Source organism: Channa argus, chromosome 7, assembly GCF_033026475.1.
Source record: "Channa argus isolate prfri chromosome 7, Channa argus male v1.0, whole genome shotgun sequence".
Taxonomy (NCBI): domain Eukaryota; kingdom Metazoa; phylum Chordata; class Actinopteri; order Anabantiformes; family Channidae; genus Channa; species Channa argus.
The window spans coordinates 27,823,594-27,848,421 of record NC_090203.1 but is presented as its reverse complement, the minus strand read 5'-3'; the positions used below and the strand labels follow the sequence as shown (position 1 = coordinate 27,848,421).

At 41.0% G+C, this 24,828-nt stretch overlaps 1 protein-coding gene across 1 annotated transcript in view; it reads left to right on the top strand.

The window, feature by feature from the left end:
- The window catches only part of cavin1b (caveolae associated protein 1b), a 29,491-nt gene extending 5,520 nt beyond the window's left edge, over positions 1-23,971 (top strand). Inside the window, exon 2 of the mRNA XM_067511809.1 lies at positions 20,715-23,971. Within this exon, the coding sequence (XP_067367910.1) occupies positions 20,715-21,587 (873 nt within the window). The 3' untranslated portion in view covers positions 21,588-23,971. The remainder of the gene's footprint in view (positions 1-20,714) is intronic.
- The last annotated feature ends 857 nt before the right edge of the window (positions 23,972-24,828 follow it).

Below are 24,828 nucleotides of genomic sequence, written 5' to 3'. Positions count from 1 at the left end.
TACCACTGAACCGACCAGGCCCACATTTAAAAAAATCTAAACAATTGTGGTTAAAGGCTTAAAATTGTATTTCTAATTGACCCATTCACACACTCACACTGATGATCACAGTTGCCACACAAGGTTCTCCCCCAGCCAACCAGGACCAACGTAGGGTTCAGTGTCTTACCCAAGGACACATTTTTAGAAAGGACCAGGTGTCAAACCAATGACCATGTGGTTCATAGACAACTGCCTGACCCGACTACTGAGCTACAGCCATTGAAATAAATAAAGAATATGTCAAAGATGTGTTTAAGTTACACTTAGTATTTACAACATCCAAAAATGCTGTAATACCGGCCCTTCGAGGTTTTAAAAAATGATTATGATGCCAAACTTATACATAAATTAGGTAATACTATCCGCTCATCAATGTATTATTCATTTTTAAATCAGTAAATGTGAGTAGGGATATCAAATTGAAGAGTTTGTTATAAAAACAAATATCAATAGAAATGCTCAAATCAGAATTTTGACTTAAAATTCATTACAGCCTCCTGATATGTAGGAAAATTAATAAAATACACAAAAAGTATGTAACGTAATCGGCAAATTACAACATAACAATATTGTTGCTGATGTGTGATATTGTCTAAAATTTACAATATGCTTATGAAGTTTCTTCATGCTCCATTAGTATAACAAATCTTCCTAACACCAGCAGCATGATTTGCTGGCCCTCAATGTTGCCCCAGGAGGGCAACATTTTGGTCTTTGTCCCTCCCACTTATCCCGTGGGTTCAGGGTCTCCACAGCGGATCCTTGTTCGCATGTTGATCTGGCACAGTTTTTATGCAACTCTGCCCAATTTCTACCGGGCTTGGACCAGCACTGCACAGTTATAGGTGGCAATGGGCTGTTAGGAGTTCAGTTTCTTGGCCAGAGACATATGCAAACATGCAAGCAGGCAGTTTTTCATAGAGCTTCTAAGTGCATCTGTGTGAGTAGGAAACTGCAGGGTTTAGACTGGGACACCCCTGTTTTTGTGCTGAGTTTGCCCTGAGGGACAGCGTTATTATTCTTATTATTACTAATAACACACTGTTACTAAGGACCGAGCTCACACAGAAAGAGAACAGCTCACAGGCTTTGTAGCAGTGTACAGAAGGCCGCTCCACCAGTGCTCACTTGGCCACTTGCTACACATTTATAACGCGGTATAATAAAGGAAGGCTTAGTGTCCTGAGTGCACACTGCTCTGCGTGGATATGTTTCTCTCTCAGAGATTTACAGGAATGTTTTGGCCCGACATAAGTCAGATTACATTATATTTCATCCTGGCTCAAATCCTCACTATCTATCACTGCACTAATATCAGACACAAACCAAAACCACTTGTGGGTAATGACAGCGACACAGACAACAGCCCATCGAGACGCCGGTATGCTGGATCAGCCCAGGCCACTGTGTGATGTGTAAGTGGAAAGTGATCAGTGGCAGCTCTGTCAGCACATCGGCTGAAAACGATTGTTTCCCCGTTAGCATGAGCAGCTGTCCTCCTCTCTGTGGGTCTGCGTGTGTTTGGCTCATTGAAGCCTGAATGTCCAGTAAGTCTGAGATTTACTCCCTCACATCTTTGTTCAGTTCCTTGACAACTGAGTCCACATGCTGCCAGGGAACACGGCTTACTACACATTCTGAGGATCCAACTAGCAATTTGACAAGAACCACACAGAGCAGTTTATTAAAGGTTTAATGTTCACGATGGATCAACGGGGTCATCTGCCACTGAAAATGAGTCCAGTCCGCGGATTTTAGCCAAAATCTGTATCAGTAACTCCACCTGTGCAGGACCACACTGGAGACACTCTGAACACAAAGCTGGTGTTCGCAAATTGGAAAGTTTAGCTGCACAAGAAAATATTTCTCTCAGCACTTGGTGAAGATCAAAACAGAGCTAAGAGTGAGTTTTGAATGTAGCCCTCTGTGGTTTGTGATCACACTGAGCGTGTGGTAATAATTTTACTATCAACTATGATATTACTATATTACATTGATGAATTGTGTAGAGAGCAGCTAAGAAAACCAGCTAAATGCTGATATCGCTGGTTTATCAAAACTAACTTTTTGATACTATGGAAAAGAAAAAGTTTTCTGCTTGCACCTCTGCCCCCAATTGACTTAAACTAATCCACACAATTCCCTGGTGACATTTAACGTATCTCGGCATCACAGTGGTGAAGTGGCATGTTCTCCCCGTGCTTGTGCGGGTCTCCTCTGGGTTCTCCAGTTTCCTCCCACAGTCCAAAGACATACATTTTAGGTCAGTTGGTGACTCTAAATTGCCAGTGGGTGGGAATGTAAGAGTTAATTGTTTTCTCTCTGAGATGTGTCCAGGATGTAGCCCACCTCTCACTCAATGATAAACGTGATAGGCTACAGCCTCCTGCAACCCTGAACATGATAAGGGTTTAAAGATAATGAATGGATGGGTTTAATCCATACATTTACTTTACAGCATCAGCTTTAGTAACAGCAGAGCCTCTCAGAGGATTCTGCTTGCACACATTTTAGTTTCATTAGCAACAGGTCTTGCAGTTTTTTAACTGATTCAGTGAACTGCAGTCTGTTACATCTGTGGGCGACTGTGGCACAGGAAGGGAGAGCGGTCGTCCACCAATCTCACAGTTGTTGAAGTGTCTTTGAGCAAGACACTGAACCCCAACTTAGTTGCTCCCGGTGAGTGTTGGCCAGCTGCATAGCAGTTTCCCCATCAGTGTGTGAGTGTGTGATTGTGAGTGTGAATGGGTGAATAAGAAGCTGTGCAAAGTGCTTTCAGTGCCAATAGGTAGAAAAGTGCTTCATAAGTGCAGAACAATTACATCTACTCTGCCTTCCAGTGTGTCCATTTAGTAGAGCTCCGTCATTTTTGCATTTAGATGTGGTGTGACAACCCACTCTGTGTCTTGGTTAAATGCCCCAGATACTGAGGGGATGCAGGAACAATGACAATACGAAGAGCAGGATTGTGGCACATCTCTGCCACCTATGTTAGAGACTGACAGGCTGAGAGAAATAGTGCATAGGATGATTGAGGGGAGATTGCTTCATCACTTTGGGGAGGGTAGACTAGTACATGTTGCAGAGTATAAGTGAAAGATAAAGTGAAGAAGAGGTGATCTATGATCCACTTTGTACAGGGAGTGGATGGGTGGGTTGCGATGAAGAGCGAGGACCATATTTAGACAGCTGATTCATAGCACAGGCATCCCTGCTTCTCCACGCTAACCTCTGATCGCCTTTTCCTCCTCATGTGGAACCAGTCACAGGCCTGTTCCTCCCTCCCCCCAGCTCCTCCACCCACCAGGATAATTCACTCCACATCATGTCCTCCTCACCCCGCCCCGCCCTACACACCCTCGTAATTCCACTCCTTTATTTACCTCCCTCTCCGCTCGTTTCATTGGTGCTTTCTTTGCTTATTTTTAAAGTGGAATCTGACCTTTTGAAGAATCAGGTCATGTAAGTAAGATTTAAATGTGCCACTGACAAAAAAGACATTTGAAATGTAATTCAATTCAATTCAATTCAACTTTATTTATATAGCGCCAATTTACAACAAAGTCATCTCAAGGCACTTTACAGAATAAAGTCCAGACTAAACAAGTATGTAGAAGCAACCCAACAAATCCCCCTTGAACAAGCTCTAGGCAACAGTGGAGAGGAAAAACTCCCTTTAATGGGAGAAACCTCCAGCAGAACCAGGCTCAGGGTGGGCGGCCATCTGCCTTGACCGGTTGGGGTGAGTGGAAAGGGGAGAGAGAAAAGAAAAGAGCAACGAAAAGCAACAACAAAACAACAACGAAAAGCAACAACAAAACAACAAGAAAAACAACAACAAAACAACAACAAAGCATCGTACAACTTGTAGGACACAGAATTAATTGCATACAGTGGTGACAAGTAAATGTATAGAAAAAAGCTAGTTCAGGTTGAGTGAGCAGTTTTAACTATAAGCTTTATCAAAAAGGAAAGTTTTAAGCCTAGTCTTAAAAGTAGAGAGGGTGTCTGCTCCCCGAATTTGGATTGGGAGCTGGTTCCACAGGAGAGGAGCTTGATAGCTAAAGGCTCTGCCTCCCATTCTACTTTTACAAACTCTGGGAACCACAAGCAGGCCTGTATTCTGGGATCAAAGTGGTCTAATCGGGCGATACAGAACTATGAGATCTTTTAAATATGATGGAGCTTGACCATTAAGAGCGATGATCAGCTCATGCTGATGAAAGGTAGTTCTGAGATGCAGTAAATTGATGTTGAAAACCACTGCCTTTGGTTAAATAGGCTAATAGCAAGTTTAGCCAAAACTTACCAAACTCACATATGTTTTCATCCAGGGGCAACACATATATTAAAAAGTGTGTTTCACAGTGATCTGTCACCTACTGTCTGCTAGGATCATTATTAGGCTAAAATACATATTACAGTTTTATTTAAAGTAATATGTTACATTACAATACTGCTCACTACAGCAGTAAGTTGTTACTTTTTAAGCTTGAATTACTCTTGCAGAGCTTCCCTACACACTAATGTACTAATTATACCTCAGTTCTCAAAATTACTACTAGATACACATCTTTTCTGATCCTTTCTTTACAACTGGACAAGAACCACTGGACAGTCCACTGCAATCACTGCGATTACGACAAGTTCCCTACTTAGAAAGCGCTGAGAACACAAACTGCAAAAACTAAGAGGAGGAAAAATGTTTTATTCTGCATTTCAACAATAAAGTAGAAATAATGAGAATAAAGTTGACAGTTGAAAATTAGAATTGAACACAATCGGTATAAGATATCTTATATGAATAAATTGGTGAAGCTAATTCACAACAGGTTTTAGACCATATAGCCACCTTAGCTCCATAACTTCAGGATCAAACAAGTTCATGAATTGTCTTATTGTGTCTTGTGATGCAACACGTCCTCTCTGTGTTGCAGGCAGGTGTTCCCATAACCTCGCTTGCATCTGTCCATTACCAGCTGTTTCAGTCTGCACTACGCAGCCTCCACATCTCTTCTGTTTCTATATTTATCGTGAGCAGATGAAATGTCCTTCTTACTAAACTCGGAAGCAGCTTGTCAACATTTGTACCCTGATGTGGCCCCAATGCTCTGCCATAACAAGCTAAACCAGCATTATTACTACAAACAAAAAGGTCCTGCTCCTGAGCCTGGATCAGCTTGGTGGGAAGGTTCAATGAACTTTCTCAAAATCTGAAATTCCACTGTTGAGCCCATCAAAAAAATGAAAAATAAAGACACAAATAGAGGATGGTGGGCATATGCTATGCTAGCATAGCGAGGAATATGTGACCAAATCACAGAGCTTAGTTACCAGTAGCTCACCAACTGGCCCTGCCAAGCAGCATCCTTTAATCACGAGATGAGTCTGGCAGTGCCTCTCTGTGGAATGACTAAGGCTTAAAGCCAGACTTCAGTAAAATGCCCAAAATATAACTGTAAATCAGCCTTTTACTTTGTCATACAAAGTTCCTTTCTTCTATCTCTGCTGACCTTCAGGATTATGGAGAGTGGAAAGAAAATCTCCCAAACAATCTGTCAGAACAGGTTTGACTCATCCTTCTCCTCTGTTGTACTTTCCACGATCGCTCCAAACACCTGCTGCCTCCACTACCACTACATTTCAATCGGCAGCACATTGTCAAGCTGCCATCATCATTTTCTGGCATCAGTTTCATCCAAATGATTCACAAATGAGGTGTTCAGAAAGCTCTGCCCTCAAAAGCACTGTCCACATTTAACCAGCGGCCTGGGAGCCATCAGACTGCCAGTAATGCTTTGCTTGTAAATTCAAATTCAAGACTGAACCCCTTCTTCTCATACAGGTCTATCCAGGTCCATATATGGACATGTGAGTCAGAAACGTTCCCAGCTCAGTTTACAGGCCAATTGTGTCTAACATTGTTTCAGCTGGGAACGGTGCTTTTTTGGAGGAGTGATCTTGGCTGCTGTTCAGTCCATACAGGTGGTGTCAGGCAAATCCGAGAGGACACTGACAGGAGCTCGCTGATAAAATGGACACAAAGGCTAAGAAACAAGCTGAGGTGGAGCAGAGAGACAATATAAGAGACAGAGTGGGAGGGAGTTGACACGGGGCTAATGGAGACCGAGAGCCATCTAAAAATAGCAACTATCACATACTTGTCTGATTGTGAGAAGGAAAGGGCCTTTAGGAGATTATGTTCCTGTTTGGTTTTGAAAATCCACCACCGGGTAGAAGCAACTGCGGCTGCCATTCACACCACATCAGCTTTTTTGTGGCATGCAGACAGTTTAGTCTTTTCATGTGTTTTCAGAAAAGTCAGTCTTCCTGACTTTGAGGTCCTTTTGTGATGGGGGAGCTGGCCAACACTCACTTATGATGTACTTACGACGTACGATGTACTTACGTCTTACTGCATTTAATCAGAATACCTCAGTATGCAGTAGATTTTAATTTTTAGCAGGAACTGCTGATTTTGTTGAGTGCTATGGTTTGTTGTAGTTGTTAGTGATATATCAGTATTTATTTATAGTCAACTACAGTTAAAAACTGACTTGATTGCGATTTGATACTGTCACACACTCTGAAAACGCTTTGGCTAAAAACAAAAACAAAAAATTGTGTCAATCTTTTCAAGTTATGACAATGTTTGGTGAAAATTATTGGTGGCAGGAAACTACACTGCTTAAGCGCAATCCGCTTTTCCGCAAGAAATGTATTTAAGTTCCGCTTCCAGCTTCCAGGTGTCGACAGTGAAGCACGTTCTGCATGTTCTGCACGTCTTCCTGCCGCAACTCTCCCATTTTTATCCGGGCTCCTGACTGGCACCAGGGTTGCCTATGGTGGGGTGGGATTTGAGCCCGCGGCCTTCTGCATCCCAACCCGGTGCCCTATCACTAAGCCACCAGGCCCCATTAGCTACTGATATAATACAATAATATAACATGAAGTTGCTCCAAATAGTTTTTCCACTTAGTTTGTCCATAGAAAAAAAATCTCTAACACACTTTCCCTCCCACTGGCACAAATAAAAAGCCCTCTGTAGTCTAACACATTTCACAAAGGATGCTCTATGAATCTTATCCACTGACACAAGAAGAGGATGGTTACTTGACATATTTACTATGTGTAGTAGAACAACTGGTTCTATCAAATGTGTTGTCCTTTATTGATCAGTTTACTAGAACTATAGGCATAAGAACTTCACATAAAAGAATTTCTTTGTAAAGCAAACGATTTTCTTTGTGCACTGCACAGCAGGTCGTGTAGATGGTAAATGTTCTGCACTTATAAAGTGCTTTTCTACCTATTAGCACTCAAAGCGCTTCACACTGCTTCTTATTCATCTCTTCACACTCACACACACACTCACACACCGATGGGGGAGCTGGCTAAGTTGGGGTTCAGTGTCTTGCTCAAGGACACATTCACAGGGTTAAACCAACAAATGTGGGATTGGTGGACGACCCCTCTGCTTGTTTTGCGTTAGGTAGATGGAGGAAGTGACTTAAAATCTGCACTCAAGTAGAATGAAACTGAGTTACGATGTCAGTTTTATTAAGCTACCACAACTTAAATTTAGTTTTACATCAATGAACGCAGAACTTTTAGTGTTCATGACACACAAAATTACATTGCTGTAATTACCATTATTAAACAATATTATTTCCGCACAATTCCTTATTATTCTTAAATTAAAAGGTGTATATAAATCAATTAATTTGGGATTTTTATTGTGCAAACATGCATTTCATTACATGGTATCAACTGGTCCCCAAGTTACCTTTTAGAATGCATCGTTTTTAACCTGTTTTCTTCTTACTGCCCCTCCAGATGCAGCCTTCCGGTATTTTCACCTATAATATGTTGTGTAGGCACAGTCAGCAGTAGTCGCTCACTCACTTTTGGAGATGCCTGATCTGAGTGCACGAAATATGTGGGAAAAAAGATCTTTGGCCTGGGTTTTTAGTTTATAGCACTAATTTACCCCATATCATTTCTTTTTTCAAAGCAGCAGCTTTTCCATATGAGTCAGTCGGTGATGACTCATAATCACAAACTGTGGTTACTAAAACATTAGTTTATTTCCTCATATGATCCTCTCTCTCATATGATTCCAGCTTAGAGTTTTCTCGTGACCACTTAAATTATACACTCTTGAATAGTAGAACATTTGTAATAAGTCACCATATTATCTAATTCTGTCACTATCATTAAATATTAAGACAAAAGAGCCACAACCTCTGTTTGAGCAAAATAAAATATTATTTGTCCGCAATATCAAGGTTGTACCTACAGGTTATCCTTCAGGGTTAAATAAGTCTTTTGTGATTAAGATTCCCAACACTCGGTGCACTATGCTTTTCTGCAGTTCTAAAGTGGAAACTTTTTGTTGTTCAGGTCTTTAAATGTTCCACTGAAGAGTCCAAACCATCCACTTTGTTCAGCTGCTGGAGCCATTGCATTTTTCTTCAATGAGCCATTCAAGTCTGCGTTCAGTTGCTTTTAGTTAAGTGTTTGTCGTGAGAAGGCACAGTAGCGTTGGCCTCAGGTAACTGGTAGCTGTCAGGTGCATCTATCAGGTGCTGTGTCATATGTTAGAACCGAGCCTCCGGGAGGAAGAAACTGATTTTGGAAATCAAATGAAAACTCATTAAACTGTCCTGGTTTACAGTGCAGCTGAGGACGTTCGCTGCACCTATTCTCTGTCTGCTTTTCACTGGTATCAGCATAATAAAGGTGCAAATGACTGGCGTGTATAATTAAAGGGACAAATTGGAGGGTGGCACCAAATTATTTTTTATGTCTTTTTTTTCTTAAAAACATAAAATGTTATAGGTAGAGCGCAACCATTGCTTGTTGCCCTGATTTATTCAAACTGTGCTCACGATTTTATAGATATCAGCGTAAATGTTCAGGGAACCCCATGCTGAGTTTGAGTAGGTGCAATGCACAGCTGCTCTCTGCGTTCACACACTGTATATGACTGTGTTCATCAGGAGCCATTACATTCCTGCTACAGCTTAGAGCAGAGTGTACACGGGAGCAAACAGCAGAGGAAGAAGCCGCCTCGTCTGCCGCTTCATAAATCTCTCTTTAAACCTTTAAACACCAACCTCCGTCATTGTTTTCGGAAAGAGCAACACTGGATAGTCATGGAAACGACCACGTTCACCCCCTCACTGATGATGGTGGGGAGCTGTGCAGAGATCCAGAGAGGGCAAGAGAGGAGGAAATGTTAGGTCAAGAGTTTGTCCCTCTCGGATGAAGTTATGTTTGATCGTAGCAGTGAAATTGTATACTCATAGTATCCATATAGGTGTCATCACTCACAGGAGGAATTATTAATGACAGGGCTCTGTGACAGCACATTGCAGCATGCTGTGTATGTCTATGAGTCTGCATGTGAGTGTGTGTATGTGTGCGTTTCTTTGTGCTCCTGCATGAAAGTACATGATCTGAATTACCACGAACCCAAGAATGCCGTAAAAAACCTCTAGTGATCGTCGACAATAGCAAGCTGTGTCTTGCAGTAAGAGCTGAAAGGACTGAGAGAGAAAACAGTGCAGAGCTGCCTCACATACGTGTGTCTGCAGCCCTGGAAACACTTTGAGAAATCCTCATTGGTTTTACATTCTCGTGTGCTTCCTAACAAAACTCCCTGTGTTTAGGGAGAAAGGAAATGTAAGCAAGCTGTTGTGCTGTGAAGCTCCACATAAAGAAATGTGTTGTGCTGTGTTGTACTAATATTTAGTTATGATAGAATGTTTAATTGAAATTATTGTCTTTCTTCAGGACAGAGAGTCAGGTGGCTGTGTGTTAAACAAATAGCTGGCACTTGTTTTTCTCTTTGTTAAAAACTAAACCCACTATCAGCTCTAAAACAATTAGACTTTAAAACTGTAAAACGTATTAGTCTCAATACTGTAATATTGCATTTATGTATTTATTACATACAGAAATTGTAAAATCTGTCAATTGTTTTGGGAGGGGGCAATATGTATCTTTTGGAGAGACCCTGGAACAGGAAATAAGTGAGAGAGCTATTACAAAGTTCCCCAGCCTGCCTCGGATATGGAAGGTTGCAGTTGATGGTTGGTGCCATCACCCTCAAACTTCTTTTCATGCTTCCTGCAGCAGCTGGTATGAAACCCAAGCTGCGATCACATCATTGCATCGGGCCCCCAGCAGCTCTCGTAACTGTTGAACCTCTTGTGTTGCTTTAGTATACACATCCTTGCTGGTGTTTGGCTCATGGGTCCCAGGGAACCCCAACCACTTCTCATCTAATTCTGTCTCCTACACAGAAGGGAAAGTTAGATAAATACAGTTTCTTATAAAGACCAGAAAAAACACAAGCGACAGCACAGTGATTGCTGCAGACAGCATGTACTCAGGAAGCATGCTCCAACCATATTGGTAATCGGATCAGGGTTTGGTGTTGGCCCCTCTATGTGACTAATGACAGTAAGACTGATGATGATGATCAGCAGTGCTAGAAATCTTAAGTGTTAGTTTACCTTATTATAAACAGTAACAAGTCAGGATCTCTACACAATGTAGATGTGTCTAGATGTGCGATCAATTCAGTGATAAAGATTTAATAAAACAACATGGAATATAATAAAAAAAATAGCAATTTAGGGAATAAACAGTAATATTTACAGACTAACAAGGCCTTGGTCTCTGCTTTGTGAATAAGCCCCCATCTGAAGGTGCTGTTGTATGAGCTGCAGGTCAGTTTGTATGAAAAGCCAGGGCAGCAAGTATACGAGAGCTTTTGTCAGGAGCAGCTTTGGTGAGTCAAGACTACAGGCTTGTAGTAGGGTGGCTGTAACTCAGTTGGTACATCTGTCATCTGTTACCTACAGGGTTGGACTGCCAGTTCCTCCTGGGTACATGTCCAAGTGTTTAGGACGCTGATTCTCAGTGGGCCAGGTCTGCGCCTTGAATGGCAGCCGCTGTCACTAATGTGTGTGAATTAGTGCTATGTAAGCAGAGCATTTACCATTTGGAAGTACTGAGCACACACACAGCTACAGGAAGCCCGGCATCGTTCACCACCTGCTCACTGCTTAGAGCTACACATCATCGCACAAGCAGTGGTGAATTTCTATCTAGAAGCAGAGCAGATGGAAAAAGTGTGTGGAGTTTCAAGTTGAGCACTTTTTAGAGGACCGTTGAATCACCACCACAGGGGAAACCTACCCATCCTGTGTTGTTTCATGCCACGGGTCAAGTTCCACTGATCTGGCATAAAAATATTTGTCCTGTTGCCATGGAGACGTGAACACTGATTTGTCTCATTCCTCTGTGATCTAAGTTTATTCTCCTGCCACTAACTGACAGTTCATCAAAGAAAGTGGAGAGAAACAAAGGTGATTAAAGGGATGAATAGTGAATGGAAGGAAGTCGAAGATGAAGAAGAAGAAGAAGAAGAAGAAGAGAGAGAGAGAGACAGAGAGAGGATGTGAGATGAAGACAGCTGCTGTGGTGTTTCAGTGCAACAACAGGCTCAGTGACTCATTGCTCCCTCTCCCCCCCTTAGGGACCTGTGGCATGCCATCACTTTATATAGCAATCTCTCTCTCTCTCTCTCTCTCTCTCTCTCTCTCTCTGTCTCTGTGTCTCTCTCTCCATCTCTCTCTCTCTCTATGTCCTCCTTTGCTCTAGTCCCATGTCTCTGATTAAAGAGGACAAATGGAAAACAGAAACAGTAGAGACTTCTCTCCCCAGAGTTTTATGCTGCTTGTGACCATCACAGTCTTTCCCATGGCACTAACATGAGAAACGTCCTCACACACCCGGCTGTCTGACAGGGTGGACAGGGTAGATTTCACTGATTTATTGCTTTGCTGATTTTGACTATAGTTAGGAAACAGTATGAAGCCATCAGTGTGAAGTTGGACCCAATTTAAGTGAAAGTCAGACTATGTCACTTTATAAACACACAGCTACAGTTTCAGCCTTATTTGGTTTGGTATTTTGTCCAATTATTGTTCGTGTTTGCAGATTTTCTGTTAGGTACAAGACATTTTTCAGTATGACTGAGTTCCTATGGGGGACACCAATGCAGGTTTGGAGCCTGCACAGCTTTAAATTCTGAGGGCTAAGTCATGTCTTTCTGTGTCCGTGTAGGGTTGTCCAGTTAAGTACAGGTTAATTTCAACTACTTGTGCTGATGTTTGCTTGCTTTTTGTCTCATGTCCACTAGATGTGTCTCACTGTGTCACAAACGATTTATTCTGTGGTTTTATTGCTAAAGTAAAACAAAACGCGAACTAACAGCTCTCGACAGGTGGTGAGGCTGGATTGTTACTCCAATTCCATGTCCTCTGATGATGCTCAGATCAGCAGCTGACCCTGGTGTCCATTTTGTTTTAAGGACTGGTTCGCTCACGATCCAGAACAACATATTTTCTCACAAACCTCTATTAGTATGTAGCCATTGAGGTAGTTTTTCTATCACTTGTCCATGTGTTATATAACATGTTTGTAGCATTTATACTTATGAAAATGAATAACTGCAAGCAATACATAATGTCACGTACCTGGACTGTTTGTTTTTCAGTATCCAGTGCAATTCAAACTAGTTAAAAAATAGAAGCTTAGCTGTATGAGTTTAAAAAAATATATTTTTCTTTGTAGAAATGTGTTGTCCAAAGTGGTTTGACAGAGATTATACCGGAACTAACATAAGTTGCATATTGTGGCTAAAATTCTTAAAAGTTCATTAATGGCATGAGCAAGACCAATAGATCTTTATGCAAAATCAGTTAGTGTAGCAGAGCCTTTGGAAAGTATTTGGTCACCTTTTTTTCTTTGATGCTGATGAAGATCATGTGAGATGACTAAAAACAGCCACTAAATAGACCATGCGGTGAGATTTTTTCCCTCGACTGAAGCAATCAGTAATCGCAGAGCTCCAGATGAAAGAAACACTGTCGTCGTTTGTTTCTCAGACTGACATCAGCAGTTGGATCATGAGGATTCCCCGTTTCCCTAGATTTACTGGAAAATCCCCTCATTGTGTTTTTGTGTGTGTGTGTGTGTGTGTGTGTGTGTGTGAGATTGATGGAATGCACAGTACATTACACATATTGCCCATACAGGTACAGAACACACACACACACTCATGCATCTGGCTTTTCCACAGCAGTAGGGGATCTTAGTGGTTTGAGTTTAAACAGGAAAACAGAAACAGAGAGGGGTGTGTTACAGCGGGATTCCTCTCTCTCGCTACAGCAGGCTGATGAGTGGCTGCAGTGTGGTCAGGGAGTGGAAAGCTTTCACACACATAAACACACTCGTGCATGCACACACACACACACACACACACACACACCTCCAGCAGCAGTAGGCCTGCTCTATGACTCTCTCTTGACTGTTTTCTAGTGAAACATCTTTTTCCTTTCATCTGGAAACATTATAGTTCCAGGCAGGCTCGCCACTGTTACCATGGAGACACAAGTCAAACTAATTGTTAACTGTAAGGGAAGGCAGTAAAAGTGGAAACAAAATTTCTGGCAGGACGTTTTGGTAGATTTTATAGAAAACAGTCATCACACCCGATGCTGTAAGAGCAGCGACATGAAGTAGTGAGGCACAGCTTTAGGTAAAAAAACCCAGTAAGGCAGGACGTGCATACACGCACACACTCAGCACACACATGGCTGAGGTATCTTCCAGTAGATGGAAATATTCAGGATTCAGCCTTGGTGTTTATGTAACGTTTACATCAGACTTACTTCATATTCGTAGGATGATATGTACATCTCACTTTTTAATCAGTTAATAAGTTTGAGATCTAAGCTGTGTTTTAGATTGTTCATGGTTTAGGAGAAAAACTCCAATACACTCAAAATGAGAATCCTATTCACAGAGCAACTCTAATGAGGAGCAGATTTTTCCTCTGGGTGCTGTGGCTTCTGTGCTGCTGCCATGGTTTGCTGTTGTGCTGCTTGAGAGCAACATCAGCCAAACACTGGGTCCACCTAAGAAGTCCAGATATGCCCAAGAGGAGCATCCTCAACAGCTTTGAAAGGAGACTTTAAGGAAGCATAAACTTAAACCCAAACTGGGGCATAAATAATGATGTTGACAGGTGGAGAATGGAACAATGGACTTGTACTACATACATGACATTTCTGTTCCATTGATTTTGGTGAACCCTTGACATTTTCTCTCTCTATTTTTGGCCCAGAGTAAAAAAGTCTCCACAACTACAATATTGGATGCCCTGGATCTGACAGTGTCTATGTGACTGTATGGGTGGGATTGAAATCCGATTATCAGAATTACAAGTGCAATGGCTTTGGGGAATAAGACTGACCCAACACTGCAGGATAATCAGGCCAATGTTGCATCCAGTGTGCACTTTCCCAAAATGGGCAGCCCTCCCAATTCAAGCCTGATAGGAATCGATTATGGCGCCAAAGTGTGAGTGGGTTTCCAAGACAGTCTTCATGCTCCAGCCTGGCTTAGTAGGGTGTAGTGTGAAAGCAACGCTGAGGAAACAGCAACAGCGAATGGCAGCAAGCTGAGTAGAAAGCGTCACCAAGCAGATGCTGCTTTCTTGTAGCAGTAGCTTCCACCAGCCTCGTTTAAGACTGAGAATAAAACTTCATTTTAGGCCTATCAACAAAATGCAATAACGATGTGTTAACGCAAAGTCCTTTTAAAAGTACCACTTTTTTTTTTTGGACACCAATAACGTGGGTTCTACAAACTCCCAGAACGAACAGCCGCAGCTGCTGCAGCAACAGTGAGTCAGGTCTCAGCTGAGAACTCTCCTACTGTATAGTCACTCACAAATAAAACTCAGCGAGTAAAAAGTGAATAAAATTAGTAAATTAAAGCACTCGTCAAATATAACTTAAGTTAATAACTTCACAACTTCTGTTGGACTCTATTAGCCACCTCCATTTTTGTTTTATCATGCGACTTTCAGTAAGACAACAGTTGCCTGGAATCACATCTCTTAAATTGTTCAGTATAAAACCCCAATATGTAATTTTGGTTCTTGACTGAATCTTCTGGTGTCCTTAAGATTAACGTATTTCAAAAAAATGTCTTTACACATGCGGTCTCACCTTTTTAAAATTAAGATTCCAAAAGTTACGATTTTAAAATCTAATGTGCTTTAGTCCTAAGCTTGTGCTGTCCACAGCAGAGTGGATGGACCGTACACACTGACCGTGCAACAGAGACACTGTGTTGTGCTGACAACACAGAGCATCAGCCAGCTGATCTAAGCAGCTCACACACATGTGTGAGTGAGTGTGTACACAATGGCAGCTTTTGTCTGTCTTTCACCTGAAGGATTTATAAGAAATTAAGCCTTAGCTGTTACTTGTCCTACACACAGCTCTTATTCAACATTTCTCTGTGTGTATCTGGTCGCTGTTAAATGACCCAAAATATTATTTCTGCCTTCAGAGCAGCTCTGCTTCAGAGAAAAAGAAATGTTGATCCTGCATCACATCATAGTCCCACATACATGGTTTCACCGCTTTAGAATATGGGTACATTTATGCCAGGTAAATTGTCGTTTGGGACCTAACATAACAACAGTATTTAAGATAGTGTTTTCAACAGCATGTCCAATAACCACAGGTGACCAAAACACCGGTACTAGAAACCCCGGAACCAGTTTTAAGTTTGAAACACAGCACTGCAGATAGATGCCTCGGTTTTTGCAACTCCAATCTTCCAACTCTATCTTCCTGAACATTGTTATTTAAATTATTTAGGTGTAACCTAAGGAGCAAGCCACTAGAAACCAGAGTCAAATTTCTTGTATGAGTAAAACATACACTGCCAAAGGACATGCTGCATGTAAACCACTGGGATATTAGGTTTATGCAATGCTCCCACATCCACATGTTAACAGAAAACTGTGAAGATCCTGAGTATCTCAGTTAGAAATTGAGACATTTTGCAGCACAACGAGTTTCCTTGGAATGCTGGGCTGTCAAGTGAAGACAAGTCCAAGATGAGAAGGACAAGTGTATATTAGTCGTATTGTTAGTACTGTGTTTTAATGCCTTGTGTTTGAGGGATAAGAATGTGAGTATTCATGCATTGGTGCATTGACACATAGTGGGTGGTGGGTTGTTAGAGAGAGAGAGCCAGACCCAAAGCACAGTAAACACCTCTCAGATGAATGATTTTTCCACCGACCATGAGTCACCGCAGCGATCTGCCCACCCCTGACAGACAGAGGTTGAAAGAAAGAAAGAAAGAACGAGAGAAAGAAAGAGAGAAAAGCTGACAGGCAAACAATTAAGAGAGTGGATGTAGTGAGTATTGGGGGGTAGATAATGTAACACAGTAGTGGTTACAAAGATCCAGTGCAATGTGATCTCTCCTTCTCCCCCTCCCTCTCTCTCTCTCTCACTCACACACACTCACACACACACACACACGCAGAAATGAATAACAAGAGATAAAGAGCAAACAGTACAGCCCCATAATGTGATGAAACAAATCATATGATGTCTACTCCCACTGATTCTCTCTTTCTCTCTCTTTCTCACACACACACACACTGTTGTTCAGTGTCTTTTGCAATTTTCTTCACGACTGTCATTTTGTAATTTAAGTGCAAACCAGATATAGAAATTATCTCCTTGTGAACGTTTTGCAAGAACTTTGGGCAAAAAGGAGTCTCTGCCTTGGCAACAAAGCACACACACAGGAACACACTCACTCACCAAAGCATTACATACCTCCTTCATTTATTTTCCATGGCTCTGAGTGTACCTTCCTGTCTTTGGTGCAGCAGACTTGTGGAGAACAATGTCCCATTAAATTAGGAGGGTCAGGAAGCCAACACACCAAGGTGAATGCCTGAACACTCTTTCCAAGTCCTCCAGACACACACAAGCAGCACATACTGCAATTCCCTCCTTCCACTGAGTCGTTCTTATATAAACACATTAGCCTGTGGCCTCCTCTACACTCTAACACACTCAGTTATTTTAAGCCCACACTATAGCCAGGCTCATCAAAGATAAGTCAACCCTGCAGTTACCAGGTGTTGTGTGGTATAATGTGTCCTCTGCACTTGATGAGGAGTCAGATGTGATTAGTATTTAATTTGCTAAAAGAGGGGGGGGGGGGGGGGGTCTGAATTTGGGACTCCCACTAGGCGATCTGTGCCATCTGTCCCCAGTCGACTACTGTAAGTGTTCCATTCTGTGCTTAAGAACACTTCAGTGTAGTCAGAGAGTGGTGTGAAAGGCCCAGTGTGGTGATGTAAGAGTGTGGAACGTTCTAAGCACAATGTAACTGAAGGCCAACAGAGGGGGCACACTCATGCTCGGGCACAGCACAAGGAAACTACCTAATACTTCAGCCACGTCTTATCTACCGCTAGTGATCTTGCTACAACATTAGCTTTGGATATGGTCCTCACAGGATTTAAAGCCTGTGTTTTTGGTGACCCCCCTCCAGAATTGAAACTATTCTTTTAAAACACACAAAAAAAAAAACATTGATATGTTCCTGAAGTAAAAACCCTGCAAACACTCAACAATAATATCCACCTTAAAAAAGAGCACATGTAACAAAATTCGAGGCCCCGTCTGAGACTCTTAGCTTGAGCAACTTACAACACCCACTGCATCAAAGCCTGAGATCAAAACAAGATGTACGGAACAAGGCAGGTACAGTATTTTCCAGCACCACTGCCTGTCAGCACAGCTGCTCACCCAAGGTCAAGTTTACCCTAGATACTGCAGTACAATACCTTCATAAAACCTCCATCACCCCGAACAGCAGCCGAACACAATAGATACAAGTCCCTAGCTCACCCCTTCAACACACACGCACACACACACCCACACACACACTCCGCTCTCATACCAGCAAACATTTTGATGCTATCATCTTCCTGCTGAGCAGATGGTTTTCCAAGACCCTCAAGCATCAGCCCACTTCTGCTGTCACTAGATTCATACAACAGCAAAAAAATATCTTCCTTTTCTACACCTTCCCACCCCCTAACCCCCCACCCTTCCCCGGTGGTCCTTTGTTCTGACTGTGTTCCTGTTTTGACCATAAAGTCAGTGTAGAGGGAAAGAAAAAGACAATGCACACAACAAGTATTGGCTCTCATGCAGACATTCAGGAGCCCCATTGGTTGAGGAGTTGCTGTGATGGAAAGAGGAAGACCCCCACCCCTCTTTCCCATCCTTTCATTAACAAGTTCTTAACAAGAGCAATACGAGGTGAAGGGAGCACAAGAGAGAAAGGGAAAGAAGGGCTTGTTCATCTAGTGATAAAAACTGGGAAAGGTGAGAGAAAGGGGCAACGGGGAGGGATGGGCCGGGGGAATAGAGAAATAATGATGAGTGCTGGGCAGAATGCTTCATCAGGGCAAGCTGGTGGAATGTGGTCATCCTTACTTGAGTATGGTGCTCTGTGCAGGACAGTTATGTACCAAAGCTAAAGACTCAAAGCCAGTTTAAAGGCTCTAGAAGCTGCAAGGATCACCCAGATTGACATGAGACTTGATGTGGGGCCATTGTTGGGTTAGAGGCAAAGCTACAGTCCTAATATAATAAGTGGAGCCGTAATATTATGTACATTTATTAGGTTCTTGGAAATATCACCTACACATCTAGAAGCCGCTTCTCATTCTTTCCATGACTGCGTCTCATACTTCAGACAACTAGTCATGTGTCACCCACTCAAAAACAATCACCAAATCTTTTATCTTCTACTCACAAAGCCAGAAGTTAAACCAGTGTCATTTCTAACTGACCTGCTCCTGTGTTTTACATTGAGCTGCCAGCTAATAAATCACCATGTCAGGCTTTGTCTGAATGCAGCTAATGAGCTTTCTAGACGAGATTCCACACCTTATGGTGGATCCAACTATTGGCCAAGCTGGTTGCAGTAAAAGATGGTGGACTAACTATACTGGCAGGAAGAACTTACCATTAGATGGAAGTTCCTAAACTTACCAAAAAAGGATTTGATTTGGGTCACAGGGTCTTGATTATGGGATAGGGAAAATCATTAGTCAAGGCAATAAGTCCGAAACAGCTCAAAAGGACTTTATAAAAAAACCTGATCACTTCCTGCCAAGGTGAAAATGCATTTCTGAGTCCGAGTTTAAGTTGAGATTATGTTATAAAATCAAAGTAACTTCAATAATATCACTGCTTCAAGAAGTAATGTGTACGGCTGTGCTGTTATATATAGTAATATTGTTACGTAACATTAACAGCTAACTCCTGACACTACTTGTGATTAGCTACAGCAGTACTGGAAACTAGCTGTGTTTCGGATGTACCACTGGTTCTCATATGCATGACTGCACACCCTCAACACACTCTCAGTATTTGGGGATCTTGTCTTCATTACCACAAACTGACTGTCTTTCTAGGCCTATGGCTGCTCAATCCTCTGTCAGAGGGGGATGAACCGTTTCAGAATCCCAGCATGTGTCAGCTTGTTACAGCCTGAAGACCTTCAGTCAGCTCTCTCCTCTTCTATTCAGCCAGTGTGTGTTTTTGTGTATGTGTGCAGTCTGTTGGATGTCTACAAAATGAATATCCTACTAATGCGAGCAGGGGGGATGTTCAGCTTTGAGATCTGTGAATTTATCACATTCCACTTCAACTGTGCTTGGACAGAATTTCTATTTCCTTTTTCCATTCCTTTGTCTCAGAGTTCCTTTTTTCATTGTCAGTTCTTTCCTTTGGTGTGAGATACATGCGTAAACCCTGGAGTCACGTAATGTAATTAATCCACATTTCTTCGAGCAGGCCTCTAATCTATTGTTTAGTAAACCATGACTAGTGAGTCATGCTCCTTACTTTAATTAGCCTGTGGATACCTGTGCAAATGGAAAAACCTACGAATAAACATAACGAACATGTACAGTGACGACAATCCGTTTCTAGCACCAATACTGAAAATGAAACACTGGCCTCATTGGATTTTCTAAGCATCATTTTAACTGAACGAACCTCAACGTACTGTGACCAAATGGACTGCATTTCAATTTGGATAAAGATACCGAAATATAACCTTAAACCTACACAAATAATTCATTTTATATTATCCATGGATACAATCACCACCTATAGTATGAATATATAATATACTTTTGCTCATTGTGACAAATTCAGAATAATTCACCTGACTTTGCTGTTCCATTAACTTGTTCTTTAGTTGTTGTTGGTTTTACATTCGCTTGAATTTTAAACCCATTGGAAATGGCACCAAACAGAATAAACTGACTATAAGCAAATAAACATAATTACTCAACTGTTAGCTAAAGTTGTGTTTTTCTCAGATGCATATACCTTCAAAGGAATACTAATGTTACTCTGAGACTACTGGATGTAAAAGAAAATTAATAAACAGTTTTCTATTAATTACAGTATATCAACCTTATAAGGTCATAATATGTAATTTGTTTGTTCTACTGCATCTTAGTAGATTTAAACATGAACATAACTGGCCACTGGCAAAATCTTCTCAAGAAACGGGATTTCTTAGTTATTATATACTTTGAGGGTAATATGAGGGCAAACCTGCACATGTAAAACTACACAAATTGAACAAAGTATGTCATCTCACTACCTGAATGTTGAAAAGGTTCTATGCTACACATAAGACTGCTTTAACCATCCTTATGATCTTCTTCACAGGATGAAGTGAAGGTGCCCTCAAAACTCAACATCTCTAAATCTATGAAGGTCTCTGAGTCTGTGTCAGGAAGCAGAGGAGGAAGCCTGCTGGAGCTCAAAGAAGCGGTAGATGAACCAGAAGAGGATGGGGAAGGAGAGAAGGTTGACAAACCCCATGTCGATCTCTCATCAGATGAGGAGGGAGTGGATCTTGAGGAGGCCCATGAGGAAACTCGTGCTGAACGCATCAAACGCAGCAGCTTGCAGCGCGTACAAACCCTGAAGACGGTCTTTTCGAGGGAGAAAATGGATAAGACCCGGGCAAAGACCAAAGAGAACCTGGAGAAGACCAGACAAAAAACCAAGGAGAACCTGGAGAAGACAAAGCAGAAGACAAAAGAGAACCTGGAGAAAACAAGGCAGAAAACCAGAGAGAATTTGGAAAAGACCAAGCAGAAGACTAAGGAGAACCTTGAAAAGACACGTCACAACATTGAGAAGAAGATGGGAAAGCTTGGAACACGTATGAGTGTCAACCCTGAGCGCAAGCAGAAGATGCAGGCATCCCGTGACAAGATGAAGAAGGCCTTCACACCAGACCATGTTGTTTATGCCCGGTCCAAGACTGCCGTGTACAAAGTGCCCCCATTCACATTCCATGTGAAGAAAATCCGCGAGGGCACTGTTGAGGTGGTCCAAGGCACAGAGATGGTAGAAGTGTGTCAGGATGCTGAGCACTTCAATGGAGTGGATGGGGCAATTGAGGAAGGTGCAGTAGAAGTTGAGATGGAGATGATGAATGGAGGAGGGGAGGAGGAAGAGGTTGAGGAGGACGAAGAGGAGGACAGCCAAGATGTCATACAGGATGAAGACAGAGATAGAGACAGTGATTAGATAAAGAATGGGAGATTTACCAAGTTCCTAGAAAAACCTTTTGCACCAACCCTGAGGTTTTTTTTTAAAAAAGTCAATAAATTCTGTGGATGGAGAAGGTTGCTGAAGAATAATTACAGCTGATTAGAACTTGGGTCTCATTTGTACTATTTTGTCGACTATTCCTATCAGGTATAACATGTACTCACCAAAGTAATTGATGACATCTGGGAACAGATTGCTAGAAGTAAGTCAGACAATCCGAAGAGTTTTACAAACAAAAAAACAAACCAAATGTCTCCAAACCAAGTTATTAAGGGCAAACTGGTGAACCCACAATGTCGGTAATAATGCTTCATTGCAGAGGTTTACAAGAGGTACAAGAGGTTGCTAATGTTGTCACTAGCTTTCTCTTCACAAAAGGTGAAACATTTGGTTGACCAATGGTTGAGCCCTCTCTCGATTGTCTGATTGTCTGATTGTTCATCAGCTGCCACATTCCCAGATCTCAGCAGTACATTTGGTTAGTATGATGTCCTTTATACCCACAAGAATCGTGCAAAATATAACTAATACTGAAAAAAAACAACAAATTGTACTTAACAACTTTGCTTTGAGCTAATTTGACTACAAGTTGCGCGCTTAAAATTAGGCATTTAAAGAACATAATTACTTCTTTCAGTATTTACAACAGCACTTCAGGGGGTGTTCATTTGTGTTAGGGTGCTGTAGGTAATTGGTCAAACTAAAATAATTACAAAAAAAGGAAGGGAAAATGGAAAACAGTTTTGTTGTGGACAGTACTGGGGAAAGATTTAGAGGAGGGGACAAACTTATTTGTTACCTTTTTTAAAAAACATCAGAACACTACACTAACTTTTCACAACTAGTGCAATGAGACCATGTAAATGAGCATTGAATTTGTTGAATTTGTTGCAGATTCCCATTGGCCAAATTTGTCATAACACAGTGAGTACATATTCTTGTTTATCCAGAAATTCCTTGCAATCTAGAAATGTTAAATATCACACATCACAACAGCATCTATTCCTTCCTCCATCTTTGTTGTTCAGTTGTTTAAATACTGTTACCATGGTGATATGATACTCTGCTTAAATTACACATTATTTTAGAAGTGCACCAATTCTGTTGTTATTTTAAGTTTTAATGAGCTCAGAACTAAGTATTGCATGATTTTATATGTGCTCACTTGACACCAGACTGATGTCATCTCCTTTTCATTACTGACAGAATGCAGCTTTATATAATGTTTTTCTGCCAGGCTTCTTAAAGAATGATAAAAATGAAGGTTTGCAAAACATAGAGATGGTTCACTATAGGTCATTTCCATTTCACATTGATTATGTTTCTATTTTCTTTTTCAACTGTTCCTTAAAGATGTGTTTCATTAATAAAAAGAGAGAAGGACCAACACATTTAGCAAATCTTATACACCTCTGATAGACCCTGTTCAGACTGAAACACTGTGTACTCTTGGAACGTGTCACTTGAAAAGAGTGTGTGTTTTTGCTGCAGTCTGACACTGACCTCTAGTGTCAGTCATCTCAATATAATCCCATCTGCTACAGGTTCAGATTAAATGTGTATATCACCAGAGCTTCCAACTGTTCTCTTTCAATTCACTATTTTATTAAGACATTTCTACACAGGTTTCCTCTATTGCCAGCTGTTTGTAAAATGTATAAAAGTGTTTTGTATTTTCACCATTTTACTGGTATTCTATAAGTGCCTTGCAAGAATGAATTCATGAATTCATATTTTGAATTTGTAATGTTCTGCTCTGACTGCAATTCTTTTAGCATGCTCCCAATACATTTTTAATTTGTGAATCCAAAGGAAAAGAACCTGCAGGTTTAAGTAGTGAAGAACTGTTTGGAAGGTTTGTCACGTTGCCACAGTATTTATACTGTCAAAGTTCGGCTTCTAGTGCCGACACACCACACTTTTCTTTGTATCAATTTTTGTATATAATGTGAATCACTGCCAACGCAGATCAAAATGCATTTTGATTTTATTTACCTGAAAGCCTCTTGCTCTCTGCACTTCTTCTGCATTAAAACCGCTTCTCTAAAGTCTGCACAGATTCCACAATGCAACAAGTAGCACTGGCACTCTTACATGTAAAGATAAAGAAAAACTATACCAGCTTTTTCATGCACAGTTGTGGTAGATGTTCAGTAGTTTAAGATTTAATCATTTAAAACAGATTGTCAATGCCGTGTCTGCCAAAGCAGTAACAACACACAGCTTTACTGACACCTGTGTTAGTAGAATATAACACTTCACTGTTTCCTTGTTTTTGTTTTGTCATTAACTAATTCCTGGATAATGTTTAATTGCTTAACCACTAATGATTGAATTAATAAAAGCTATTTGGTTCACAACTTTTGTGTTTTATTATATCACAGCAAAAATGGGACTGATCAACAACTACTACTATTACAAAATGTATTTCCATTAAGGACTCAGTAGACCTGTGTAATCTAATGCAATGTGGTGAGTAATGTTTAGTTTTGTAATGGTTTTCAATTTTACACATTCATCAACAAACACTGCTACAACACCTTCACATAAAAACCCTGCTACAATATTATAACGTCAAAAGGAAAAAAACGGTGAAATCTGCTTGCAATTGATTTTGAATCCAAAACTATTTTCAGTTAATTGTTACATTAACATTTTTGATCAGTCCTAAATCTTTATTTTCAAAAACGCAAGTTTAGTCAGAATGATGTCAAAAAGCAGCAGGTGTCCCGCAAAGGCCCAAGACAAGAAATCGCCTGTAACACTGTAGTGAACCTTGAGTGTACGACCTCATAGGTTGTTCTCAAAATGAAATAAAAGGATTCTTTCATTTAACTAGAGCACAGCAGTCGGTGTTTATCTACAATAATCATTGTAGATCAAACCTTTAAACAGATTTGTGTGTTTGACACACAGCTGGGTGCGGGCCGGAGGTGCGGTTGTAAGCGGAAATGGGAGTAGTAACATGTCTGATGATAGCGTAAATATTTCCGGAAATTTCCGCTTTCTCTGCCTTGACTGAAAACATAATGTTACTGTTATTTGGTGACAGTAACATTTAACAGTTTATAACATTACAACAACAAAGTTTATTTGTTGATTCTATATTAAACAGAATAAAGTAGAACCAAAGCAACAGGCCAATAGGCTGATATTAGAATACTATTGTGGCTTGAAAGCTTTTTATTTTGAAATGAAAAACGGAAGTTGCCTTTAA